This window comes from Tiliqua scincoides, chromosome 3 (assembly GCF_035046505.1).
Source record: "Tiliqua scincoides isolate rTilSci1 chromosome 3, rTilSci1.hap2, whole genome shotgun sequence".
Lineage (NCBI taxonomy): Eukaryota > Metazoa > Chordata > Lepidosauria > Squamata > Scincidae > Tiliqua > Tiliqua scincoides.
This window is the reverse complement of record NC_089823.1, coordinates 188799240-188812414: the sequence shown is the minus strand read 5'-3', so window position 1 is coordinate 188812414 and position 13175 is coordinate 188799240. Positions and strand designations below refer to the sequence as shown.

The 13175-nt window shown below is 46.2% G+C and overlaps 1 protein-coding gene across 1 annotated transcript in view; it reads right to left on the bottom strand.

The window, feature by feature from the left end:
* The window catches only part of SLF2 (SMC5-SMC6 complex localization factor 2), a 44176-nt gene extending 39512 nt beyond the window's left edge, over nt 1-4664 (bottom strand). The window contains exon 1 of the mRNA XM_066622450.1: nt 4459-4664. Coding sequence (XP_066478547.1) covers nt 4459-4580 — 122 coding nt within the window. The 5' untranslated portion in view covers nt 4581-4664. The remainder of the gene's footprint in view (nt 1-4458) is intronic.
* Between the last annotated feature and the right edge of the window lie 8511 nt (nt 4665-13175).

Here is a 13175-nt window from a genome sequence, read left to right as displayed (position 1 = left end):
AGAAACCTAAGTAATCAAGGTACTCAAGAAAAAGCTAAAGCATTAGCAGCTGTTTTAGAAATGCCCAAGGCCCTAAGGGAAATGCAACAGAGGTTTAGAAGATTTAGAAAGGAGACAGGGATTGTACAATGATGTTCCAGAATGCACCATTTTATCACAATTGGTTCACAGACACATGTAATTCACACAGTGCGTGACTATATTTACAGATTTCTCTACCAAGAAATGATGTTATCAGCTATTAGTTCAGATTACTTTTTAATAAGCTATAGGGCGTTGCCTGGCACACTCTTTATATGGATATACACTTGTTTGCACATGCACTGGGTGCATCCCAGAAGAACATGAACCAGGCCAGTATTGATCTGGACTGACAGCAAGAAGCCTTGTCCCACGGGCCTTAAGGCCAAAACTCTGATGTGTCAGAATAATCAACCCCTACCCACTCTAACTAGCATAAGATAAGCTCTGCTTTTATTTCAGAAAAATTCCATGACCTTGCTTGCACAGCAAATCTGAATTAACAAACTAAAGCCACAATTTGGGACCTTTCAAACTTGGAACTAAGTAATTAGTGATGTAACTAGCTTCCCTTGCCAACTCCACTGACAAATCTAATGGAGAGTTGAATGCTAGTTGAGGTATCACAAGTTTGTTGCTGCGCCCTTGAAAGGGTGCAACAATAGAGGCACCCATTCCCCAGCCAGTGAATTCAAGGTATAAAAAGTTGGGTCACAGACCCCTCATGTCCACTGTTAGCTGTTCACTTATTTGCCATTGCCCATGATGAAGCACTGCTCAGTGGCCAATGCTGTTGTGCAAAGTACTCTTCCACTCCATTCCCAATCAAGAACCACTGAGGCAACCAGCACCCGAGACAGGTAGCTGACTAGTCTCCCTTCTTCCCACTCCCTTCTCCTAAATGTTACTGCAAGCTGCAGCTCCAGTGCTCACTGTGCCACCTCAAGTCAGCTCAAGTCTTCACACACGTCACAGCTTTCAGGCAGGCACAAGGGCTCCCTGCTGCAACCTCCATGCTATCTCCCACACCCTGTGCAGCAGATGGGCAGTGCCAATATGCTGCCATACCTTCTGTCCTCCTGGAACCTCTCCAATCGGGAAAGAATTAAGCATTTGTGCTCTCCTGGGAGAATATTCCTTAAGTCAGTGGTTCGCACACTTATAACACCAGGACCCACTTTTAGAATGAGAATCTGTCAGGACCCACCAGAAGTGATGTCATGACCAGAAGTGACATCAAACAGGAAAATTTTTAACATTCTTCTGCTGCAATCCTACCCACACTTACCCAGGAGTAAGTCCCATTTACTATCATTGTTAAAAGCATAAACAAAGTAGTCTGTTCAAAGTACATATCTGTAACATTTCCCCAAATGCAGTCACATACTGTGGCAGAATCAAGTCTAATATATTAAAAATAAAATATTGAAATGAATGGGGACCCACTTGAAAATGGCTCGTGACCCACCTAGTGGATCCCGACACACAGTTTGAGAAACACTGCCTTAAATTAATCAAGCCCAGGAAACTCCTGGCTGCACACCCAGGAGAGGGCCAAATACCATTACGCATTCAGAAATGTCTTTGTACAGTAGGCCCTTGATATTCACGAAGGAGTCATTCAACAACCCCCTCTACAGACACCAATTTTGGTGGAAAGCCCTCAAAGGATGTCCCAGAGATGACCAGAAGTGCCTTCTGGTAGCATCCAGGAGGTCACATGAGGCCCTCTGGCACAGGATAAGGAGGACCCACTGTGTTCAAAGTCCTAGAACTACTCCTGTTCTAGAAACAGAATTTTGGCAATTTATTCTCCACTGAAGGTATCCACACATTTTGTTTCAGTACCCCTCCTTTCTAGGGAGACTTCCACCTCATCTATTTTTGTGAGGGTTTTCCCACTTGAGAGAGCCCTTCCCCTCAGTAGCTATTCTTACCTCTCAAGGAGCTACTTTCCCTCTCCACCAAGGGGCACCTTTATAAATTTCTCTTTTTTCCCCAGGGACATGAAACCACACAGCCTGAGCTCGCTTTGCAGTAGGACACTGTATCCTAGTCTACACAGTAGTACACTAAGGATAGATACTCTCTTTTCCTCTAAACCTCACAACAATTTCACCTCCCCTCCATTCCCCAGCGCCTGCTTTAAACCTCCCACTAATTTTCTCTCCCCCATTGGGTCATCACTGGCAGAGGAAATTCAGCCCATCTGGCACCTCAACTCTGTCTTTTTCCCTGTCTTTGGTGTATTCTTTCATACAGCACCACTTAAACTCCTGTACAACATATATTAAACATAGCCTTTTTCTTGTTTTTCTATAACCTATCATAAAAACCTACATTATTTTGGAAAGCTCTGTATCATGTTCTGTCTAATTAGAGGCACTCCGAGGTTCGTTCTGCTTTCTGATTAATGTCCCTAAAACCAGCTATGCAATGCATTTTGACCTTTTTAGCTTTAAGCTCCCCAAGTGAGCTTAATACTGGGCCAGGTGGTAAACCTGGGCCCTAGATTGTGTGTGGTTGTACGTGTATTAGTAGACAGATATGCATGTGTACGAGAGCAGTGTTGGCAACAAGAGAATATTAGCACCTTATCTAACAACTACTGATATACCCAGCAAGGAGTCTCATGAGCAGATGTAACAGTTGCAAATCTAGTGCCAGTGCTGTTCCCCCACCTAGAAAACATCACTTCTAGTATTTGCAGAAAACCAGAAGTGCCATTTTTCAGCATTTTGAAGGCCTCAGAAGACCTTTCAGGGGCCAGGGAGACCTCGGGCAGCCTCCCTGGACCTTAAAAGGCCTTCTAAGGCCTCAAGGCCTGAAAACAGGCCCAAAAAAGGGGGGAAAGGTGGCCAGGAAAGGATTGTGGCATCAGCCCCCCAGCAGAGTGCTACCTGGGGTATTTGCCCCTTGACCCCTCCCCCCGGTACAACAGTGAGAGGTAATGCAAGACTGGAAATGGTAAGGAATGGCCACCTTGTGACTTGTGGAAAATAGAATGCTGGATTATTCTATTAGCCTGGACTGGTCTATGGTTGAGGTGGAATAAGACGGTATGGTATGAATGAATGGTATAACCTCAGACAGAAGAAGAGGGTGCCATTAGTAAGGGTCCCTCCAAACTGCTTTGGGCAGCTGCTGAGGTTCCCATGCTGACTCCTGCCCAGCAGTCATTAATCCATTTCTGCCCAGCCCAAAGGTGTACATATTTGATGCCTGTTGCATATATGCAATGTTTGGCAAAAATGGCTTAAGCCGCTGCTGTCCCCCCACCACCACTGCAGGAGGGTCCCGTGGCTCAATGAGGCTCTTCTGTGGGGACAGCAACACTCCTCAAACCAAAGCAACCAAATTGATGACAACTGAAAGAGAAGTCATTCCCTTGCTCATCGTCTGGGCAGAAAGCAGTCAGGTGAAGATGGTGATTGGTCCTCGTAGGCAGCTTCTCAGAGAGAAAGGGCAACCAAGAGCCTTGCCCTCTGACCCCAATCCAATCTACCCCACCCAGGAGGACCCAGGGATGTGCAGTGGGTGGGGAGGCAGAGCCTCCTCACCAGGGTCCTTTGAAAAGTGCCACCGCCATGTGAGGCACCCAAGCACCCACAACCCATGCACTCTGGGGTGGGTGTGGGGAAAAGAGGCAGAACTTCCTCACCAGAGTCCTTCAGAAAGTGCCACTGCCCTGTGAGGCGCCCAAGCACCCACAACCCACGTGCTCTGTGGTTGGTGGATGGGGAGGCATAACTTCTTCACCAGAGTCCTTCAAAAACTGCCGCCACCATGCGAGGCGCCCAAGCACCCACAACCCACGTGCTCTGCAGTTGCTGGGTGGGGAGGCAGGTGAGGCAGAGCCTCCCCACCAGAGTCCTTTGAAAAGCACCACCTCTGTGTGAGGTGCCCAAGCACCCACAACTCATGGGTGGTGCAGCTGGTGGGTGGGGAGACAGGTGAGGCAGAGCCTCCACACTGGAGTCCTTTGAAAGGCACCAGCTCTGTGTAAGAGGCCCTAGCAACCCACAACCCACGCACGGTGCAGATGGGTTGTGGGTGCTTGGGTGCCTCACAGGGCAGCAGCACTTTCTGAAGAACTCCAGTGTGGAGGCTCTGCCTCACCTGCCTCCCCACGTCCCTGGAAGGATCACAGAGGCGGCAGAGCCGCTCCTTATGCTCCCTCTTGCTGAGGCAGATGCGTCAGAGAAGCAGCCACTACACAGCCAGCCTCCACCCCTTTCCCTTTTGGGCGGGAGAATTAGGCTCAGAGAGTCAGGAAGCGGAGGGAGGCCAGCCGTCAGCTTTGACTGAGCCCTTGCAAGTAGAAAAGCAGCGCACACGCCAGAGGTAGGCGAAAGGCTGTAGCTGCTAGCTTTCGACCTGTAGGGCGCCTTACTGGGGGGAGAACCGGTGCATGACGGGAATCCTCCCCTCCTGTACCTGCCATCGTCTCTCCCGCCCGCCGGCTTGAAGCGGCGCCTGGGGAGGCTGGCGGGGGGGGAGCCCGGCTGGGCATGGCCGTCCCCCCCGCCGCCGTCGCGGCCGCTGAGGTACTGGATCATGTCTCCAGGCGCCGTCGTCTGCCTCCGGGCGCGGGCAGCCACGAGCGCTCTTGCCCGGGCGTTCCGTTCTTCATGTCACGGCGCTGCCCATCACGGGGCGAGACGGGCGGAGAGAATTCTGGAGGTCGCGCGCCCGTTGGTCGAGCTCGGTTTGATTGAGTGCCGCCCTGGCCAACCGGCTCGCGTAGAGCAACGGGGCGGGACGAGAATGCGAACGCGCTCTGTGATTGGCTCTTGCGGATAAACGAGATGAAAACGAAACTGGTGTTCGATTGTTATTCGGCATGACGGCTGCGGGTGGGGCGGGTCTTGCGCCTTGGGCGTCACTGGAGGGTGGCCCTGAGCGCGCGCCTGCTTCTGTCACGCCCTGTGGGAGGGCGTTCTGAGCAGCTCTGTGCACGCCTGCTGGTGCAGTCAGTGAGCCTTGCTGGGCTACAGCCTGTGCACACTTTCCTGGGAGCAAGCTCCATTGGACAGAATGGGACTTTCTTTTGAGTAAGTCCTTACTCTTAGTATCTGTATTGGCAACCTTCAGTCTCAAAGACTATGATTGTTGGCATCCTTCAGTCTCTGAAGACTATGGTGTCACGCTCTGAATGGTGGTTCTGGAACAGAGTGTCCTCTCCAGTGCGTGAAGCCTGGGTAAAGTAGGTATGGAGGACAGGCTGTTACCCATGCAGCAAATCCCCCCTCTCCACGTCGCTGAAATGGTCCAATGGAAAGGCAGAGGCCAATACGGTTGGTTCCAGCGGCATCGCAGGAGTTGCCAGAACGTGACTGTTCAGCCAGGAACTGCCTCAGGGACTCCGGCTCCGGATTTTGCCTCGAGGTTGACTCCTGAAGCCTTTTCCATAACTGGATGTAGCCACAAGGCAGTGGAGGTTTGGGATCAGAGTTTTCCTTCTCTCAGATGAGCTGCCTTCCCAGGCTGACGGGTCCCATCTACCCAGTGGCTGTTTAGTCGCCTCTTACGACAAGTACAGCCAAACTGAGGACCTATTCTTATCCCCAGCCCCCAGGGGAAAAGACTATGGTATCGTGCTCTGAAAGGTGGTTCTGGCACAGCGTCTAGTGTGGCTGAAAAGCCCAATCCGGGAGTGACAATCCCTTCCACACTGGGAGCAAGTGCAGGCTGTCCCTGGTCTGTCTCCCTGGCTATGGGCCTTCCTTCTTTGCCTCTTTGCCTCAGACTGTTGGCAAAGTGTCTCTTCAAACTGGGAAAGGCCATGCTGCACAGCCTGCCTCCAAGCGGGCCGCTCAGAGGCCAGGGTTTCCCACTTGTTGAGGTCCATCCCTAAGGCCTTCAGATCCCTCTTGCAGATGTCCTTGTATCGCAGCTGTGGTCTACCTGTAGGGCGCTTTCCTTGCAGGAGTTCTCCATAGAGGAGATCCTTTGGGATCCGGCCATCATCCATTCTCACGACATGACCGAGCCAACGCAGGCGTCTCTGTTTCTGCAGTGCATACATGCTAGGGATTTCAGCACGTTCCAGGACTGTGTTGTTAGGAACTTTGTCCTGCCAGGTGATGCCAAGAATGCGCCGGAGGCAGTGCATGTGTAAAGCCTTAGTAAGTCTTACCCTTACACTTAGGACTGGGCTGTCAGCCTGCAAACCTATCAGGACCTTCCTGGGAGTAAGCACCATTCAACACAATAGGACTTACTTCTAAGTAGGCATGCAAAGTATTGTGCCCTTACTCTCAGGTAAGTAATGCAAAAGATGGCACCCACAGACAGGTGTCAGGTGAGCAAGTGGCATAGCTAAGGGGCGTGCAAAGGGAAAGCAGTTGCACGGCCAACAAGCTTTAGTGGGAGGCAACAAGCTCAGCATGACACGAGTGGCCACAGTTGTGAAAACCTTGGTATGTACACATAATTCCATCACATTATATATCATTGGAAATGTAATTGAGTGCAGAATGCAATGAAAAAACTGCATAGGAATAGCTCTATTCTATCGAAAGTTATAGCCAATTAATTAGTGGTTCTCAAATGTTTAGCACTTTGCAGAATAAAAATCTATCAGGACCCACCAGAAGCAATGTCATGACTAGAAGTGACATAATCAAGCAGGAAAATGTTTAACAATCCTAGGCTGTGATCCTATGCAGGAGTAAATCCCATTGACTATCATTGTTAAAAGCATATACATAGTAGTCTGTTAAAAATACAGATCAGTAACGTTTCCCCAGATGCAGTCACATACCATGGGAGCATCAAGTCTATCCTATTAAAAATAAAATATTGAAATGAATGGGGTCCCACCTAAATTGGCTCGTGACCCATCTAATGGGTCCCGACCCACAGTCTGAGAAACACTGGGCTAGAAAATGAAAGCGCAACTGCCTTATGGAAGAAAAAGTGGATTTCTTAACTTTAAACTGACCAATGAGACTAATTGTTCCAAGAACCAATGAGGTGTTGTTATAATACAGGATGGAACCAATAAAGTGTTAATATGATTCAACTCATTTCCATGTATCATAATACAGTTACCTCTGTTAACTGGGTAAAGAGGCACTTTTTCAAGTGGTACTCCTCTTATATTTAGCAGGGGGAGAATAACTTCTCCCCAGTACAGTGTCTCTAACCAATATGGGGCACACTTTTTATTAATTAATTGATTTCATCATGGGGGGACCTACAAAATTTTCTTTGACCCTGGGTAGCAGATGTCTTAGCTACACCACTGGGTGTGAGCCAAGAGGCCGTGCCAACAGTTGCCTGGGTGATTTCAGTCCTTCCCAACAAAGTTTCCAACATAGCAGACAGGCAGCCCCTGATGGCACTGGGAGGTGGCTCTCCCTTTTAAATACATAGTCTAATATGAAGCTGGAAGTTCGGATGGCATGTGCCAGCAAAAGAATGATGACCACACAGGAGGAAAACATCTGGAAGTGAAGAGTTCTATGAGTTTCTCATAGAACATTAATTGTAAAAACTTCCATTTGTAAAAATGGGATCTGGTGATAGCCTGCCTATGTGAAGCACCTTGGGTCTGTAAGACCCTCACTCACTGTGAGAGTCGGTGAGAAAGGCAATATAAAAATACTGCATCATCATCATCATAAATCTTAAGTTTAAGTCAATAATTGTTCGCCCACTCCATAACAATCCCAATATTTCTTGGTAAAGTACTGCAAGACTACAATCACTATGTACGTGTAAATTACAATCAGCATTTGCCATCACTACAAAACCACATAATTGCTTCCTAAAAGTAACATCTTCCATATTTTAAAATGGAACACTCTTTCATTAGGTTGGCGGCCCCCCCCCCAAATTGTAGAATTTTTGTTTTTATGGATATCCTCTTGAAAAAGAAGACTTAACTTGATATGATTAGAGTCTATACATCCGGGTGGCCAAACTTGGTTAACATAAGAGCCACAAGCAATTAACTTCAGATAATTGAAAACCTCAAGAGAGATGTTTGAAAACCACAAGCATTTAAATTCTTAAATATATTTGCTCACCATGAACATTAAACATGCTTTAATCCAGTTTATATCCAGTTAATAATTATAAATTTTGAAAACTTCTTTTCTCCCAAGCCATGATTTGACCACCCCTGCTCTATAACTACTTTATTTTGTAAATCAGTTTGCCTGGAATAGATTCTTCCTATGTAAGTTAACATCACTATGGTTCTACACTTGCATAAGCATAATAGGTGGATGATAGGTTCTATCCCTAGGCTTCGCCACTAGAGAGTGGTGTAAGGCTGTGTACAAACAATTATTTTTATAAAACTTTCATAGTAACTTCGGCAGTAATGACGATGAACTTTGTTGCCTGACCAGTCATTCTGTGGCTTGCAAGGAGCATACATGCGCTCACATGTAGGTGGTGCTGATTGCAAGCCAGAGGATCACAGATCAAGTCAGTAACTTAATGCTATTTTCAAGACTGATGGCAAGTGGTCTCATATTCACAGGCCAAGAGAAGGCTGTGCAGTGATCAGAGCAATCACACGTTGGCACGGCCACATTAGCACTGGAAAGTTAGTTAGGATTGGGTTGTTAGAGTTTATTATAAACCTTATTAGTTGCTGCTTCTTTATAAAATGAACAATAAGAGTCTTGTTTAAAATACTTCAAAAGCAGCAGTAATAAAATACTTATTTAAAATATATCTTCCACCCAGCAGTGCTACATTAAAAATATTTCCTGAATAAAATGCTTCTGCTAACCAGAGAAAAGAGAATGGAGGTTGGCGAATTTCTTAGGCCACAAAATATCATAGGGAGAGTGCCACAACCATGAAAGTCCTATCCTGCCCCTTTTCCTTACTCCAGTAATCATAAATAGAAGAAGTTGGCAGAGGGAGCCATAGCATAGCAAAAAAAGCTATTCTAAACTCCTTATTGCAACTGCCTTCCCTAGGAATTAACAAACTGTTGGAATTGACTAGACCAAAAGCTGCTTCTGGTCTGGTCCCTTTCAATGTTAAGTGAAATGTGTTATAGAAGGGTACAGGCACCGTTCAGATTTATTTATTTTTAATATGATTGAAATCAGTTTGGAGGACAGGATTGGAACTTGTAACCTAGTACCACATAGGCATCTCTACACATACCTATATGCAAGCTTCTGAAAGATGGATTGAGCTTCCCAAATTTATCAGCCTTCTCCTCCTAGAGAGTCCAGATTGGTGCACACAATACATGTTAGAATGATTAAGTTCCTTTCATTTGGTTTTATTATAGCATTGAACATTTATTTATTTATTTAGCGTATGGCATATAAATACATGGACATATACCAATCTGACTAGATCAAATGTCAATGTCTACTTTATCTAGCCATTCAAGGACAGAGTTTCCTTCATTGAAAAAGTCAGACCATGGGCCAGTATACGACCTCCATTTGCAGCCAGACACAATGTGGTATATGGTTTGGTGGGAGAACCTGCAATCAAACTGTGGGGTAGATACTAGCCCCCATTTAAACATTGAGTCCTGACTAACACCATGTAGGGTACGGATCCTGTTCAAAGTTTTCCAGTGCTGGTGAGGTAAGTCAAAACCTGGCACCTCAAGTGTAGGATCGTCTATATATCTACCCATTTCTGGGCATTCGACTACCGATTTAGCTTTCCATTGGGCATTGATGTTAAAATTGTGCAGATGTTGTGCGAGTGCCAGAGAAGTCTTCCTGGATTTAAGTCAACCAATTGATAGATGAGGAAGTTGGGGTATGATGCTTGTTCGCCTCCTCGTGGTGCACCCTGGATAGCACGAAAGGGTGAGCTAAATGAACTAGCAATCAGCTGACAGCCAGACCACATCATAGATTTCCTGGCTTTCTAAAACATGGCAATGGAAAAGCATTGAACAAAGGCCTATGAAGAAAAAGGAAGTCAGAATTCAATGAAATGCATCTGTTAGCATGTGTAGAAGTACAGTAACAAGCCTGCCTTGCAGGGTTGGGGTCCATGCTGGTGGTGGAAAGAATCTGGATCTTGACAAGGCTGAGCCTCTTCCAGCCAGGTTATGGGGCCAAAGTCTATCTGAAGGCCTAAATTAAACTGTTTGGCAAAATGAATGGAGATTAACTCCTAACAGACAGTTGAGGCAAGTGTAGGAAGAGAGCCACTTAGAAGGAACCACTAGAATGGGAACTGGGAGGAGATCTCACAGGGTCAAAACAATGAGCAGCATACATGCAATGTATACGTCTGTGTACAAAGGGTTACTCCATACAAGCTTTATTGCTCATTCTTCACAATTCAGTGAATTTTCCCCCAAACTACTGTTCCCATTCTCTGTGCACCCCATGTATCATCCCAAGTTTTTAATGTCTAATTTTGGGACTCTGTTGCCTTTCAGGTGTGAAGTGACATGGTGTTATTATCTCATCTCATTTGGTGGTGTAGTTTTTAATATGGTTGGTGTGTAACCCTGCCTTTCCACTATTGCCTTGTTCTTCACTGTTGCCTTGTCTGACCAATAATTACTAAAATGAACTGGATATCCACCCCATCTAATGCTGTTCAGTATCTTTATTTTCCCCCCAAATATCCATATTGCATGCTGTCTTGTTCTAGCTCTGGTGTACCCATACTACTTGGAAGGGGAAAAAAAGAACCCCATCAGTATCAACAATGGTAATGGAAACTCTTGCTGTGGAATGGGGTGGTGGAGGTGAATGAATTTGTTAGCAGCTGTGGCAGCAAGGAACTTTAAGGGGAGAGGAATTTTTCCTTTTAAAAAACCCCTAAGCTTAAAATGTATACTATGTACACTAATGCTGGTGTGTACAACTGTGTCCTATGAGTGTATAACAAAATACAACTTCTCCTTTCCTGTAGCAGCAGTTATGATAGCCACAGGAACCTACCATGAGGAAAACAGCAAACAAGTGAACTTCTTTGATGAGCAGCCAAAGAAGTTATCATTGTATAGGGACCAACTGTGGCAAAATGAGCACCAACTACTAGTGCTAGTATGGCATCAGAATAAAAAAATAAACCTTTTTTGTTTTTGGTACCTAAAATCTGCTTAAATGAAGAGGCAATTTAAAGACAAGGACACTGATTATTTACACTGGAGTGAACTGCAGCAAGGTTAAGAGACTGCTTAGGATCCAGGGGCTTTCCACAGAGCTGCAACACCCAAAGGATTAGGATTCCAGCCCAGCTAGGGTATCATCAGGCCAACTCAAACCATATTGATGACCATCAAAAGCTTTTAAAAACATTGTAGATAGCCATGTTGAGCCATATTCGTGTACATTAGGGAAACCAAAAGCAAGCCAAAGGGTAATAACATGGGAGTAACTAAATGTTAGAGTAGTGAGCAAATGTTTGAGTTGTCCAGAACTTTCTTCAGGCTAAATGTTTAAGTACAGTTGGAATAGGGGATAGACAAGGATGGATATAATCTTGAAGTTCCAAAATCTGCAGTTTTATGATCTTAAGAGGTGTGCTAGAGGTGTTGGCCAGACTTAGAATAGATTTTGCTAAATGCAAAACAGATTTTGGATTACAGAGGGCAAAGGACACAAAACAGTAATGGCTGTTCCCACCCACACCTTTTAAAAAATCTAGATGTTGTTTAATTCTTACTCTATCGCCAAGTAGAACATGACTCCCTTGTGAGGTAGAGAGCAGAAATAGTAAAGGGAAATGTGGGAGTTAATTTAAAATTCCAGAAACATTGCAGAGAACTCCTAAAGGTTGCTTGCTACTTTGACATGTTAGTTGGTCCACATATAGGTTTCTTGCAATTAATGGTCAATTGACCATCAACAAGGCTACAAATATCACCACCAATCACCAAGAGTGGAAACATATCATGAATCACACACAGATTTCAGCTCACCTACAACTTATTGGTTGAGAGGACAACCTGCTCCCCAAGTGCCAGCTAAGAGCCAAAGAAATATAATTATTCCCTGTTGTGACCTGGGAGTGAATGTACCTGAATGCTACTTAACAAATTGTGTTAACATTAAAGCTGGAAGGAAAATGAGACTGTCAAGAGTATGTTTTTGTTTTTTTCTGTAATGCAGAGTGAAACACACTGAACGGTGGTGGGGATTTTTTGTTATAAAAAGTAAACATAGCAACTAAAGGCGCAATCCTAACCCCTTATGTCAGCAGTGCTTTCTAGCACTGGCATAGCGGTGCCAATGGGACATGTGCTGCGTCCTGCAGTTGGGTGTCACTCACGGAGGCCTCCTCAAGGTAAGGGAATGTTTGTTCCCTTACCTCAGAGATGCATTGCTGGAAAGCACTGACATAAGGGGTTAGGATTGCACCTTAACAGCCCAATCCTGAGCTGCCCGGAGCACCCAGACTCAGCGGCACCGAAAAGGGCTGCCGCCGAATCCTGCACCTCCCGCGCTACCATGGGAGGCTCCTCGGGAGAAGGGGATGTTCATCCCCTTACTCCGAGTAAGGTAAACAGCCCTGCAATGGGCTCTCGTGTAAAGGCGCTCGTGTAAGGTGCGCAGCCCTCCACAAGTGCCCTGGATCCTGCTGGAACTCAGCTTTGTGGATTTTTCTCCTGCCCACCCCACCCCTGGCATGCCTCCTCCCCACCCCCACTGGCCTCCCCGCTCCCCAGAACGCCTCCCCCATCCCCCGTCCATGCCCCCATGTCCATGTCTCCTCTGGGAGACCGCTGAGCTGCAGAACTTGGGCCACCACCCAGCACTAGCCCAGCACTGGCCGGCACTGGGTTAGCACTGGCGGGAGCCCGGGAGTGAGCCCCGCAAACTTTGCAACTGTGGCCAGCTGCACTGAACCATGACGCTGACCACAGGATTGGGCTCTAAGGCTGCAATCCTAACCACACTTTCCTGAGAGTAAGCCCCACTGAACAAAATAAGACTTCTGAATAGACCTGGTTAGGATTGTGCCCTAAGACATTCACCTGTAAGATTTTATTGATAACTTTACTATCAACTTCAGTAAGTTCTATTCAGAAATCAAATAGTAGCAAAAAAATCTGTTTGTGTTTAAATTGTGGGTGATTGACAAAGAGCGTAGCTACTATCATGTCCCATCTTGCTGTTTCCTGTCAACATTCCAGCTTCATAAAGCTGTTGGTAAGCTGGATCAACCGCTGACCTTATCCTCTGTTATAA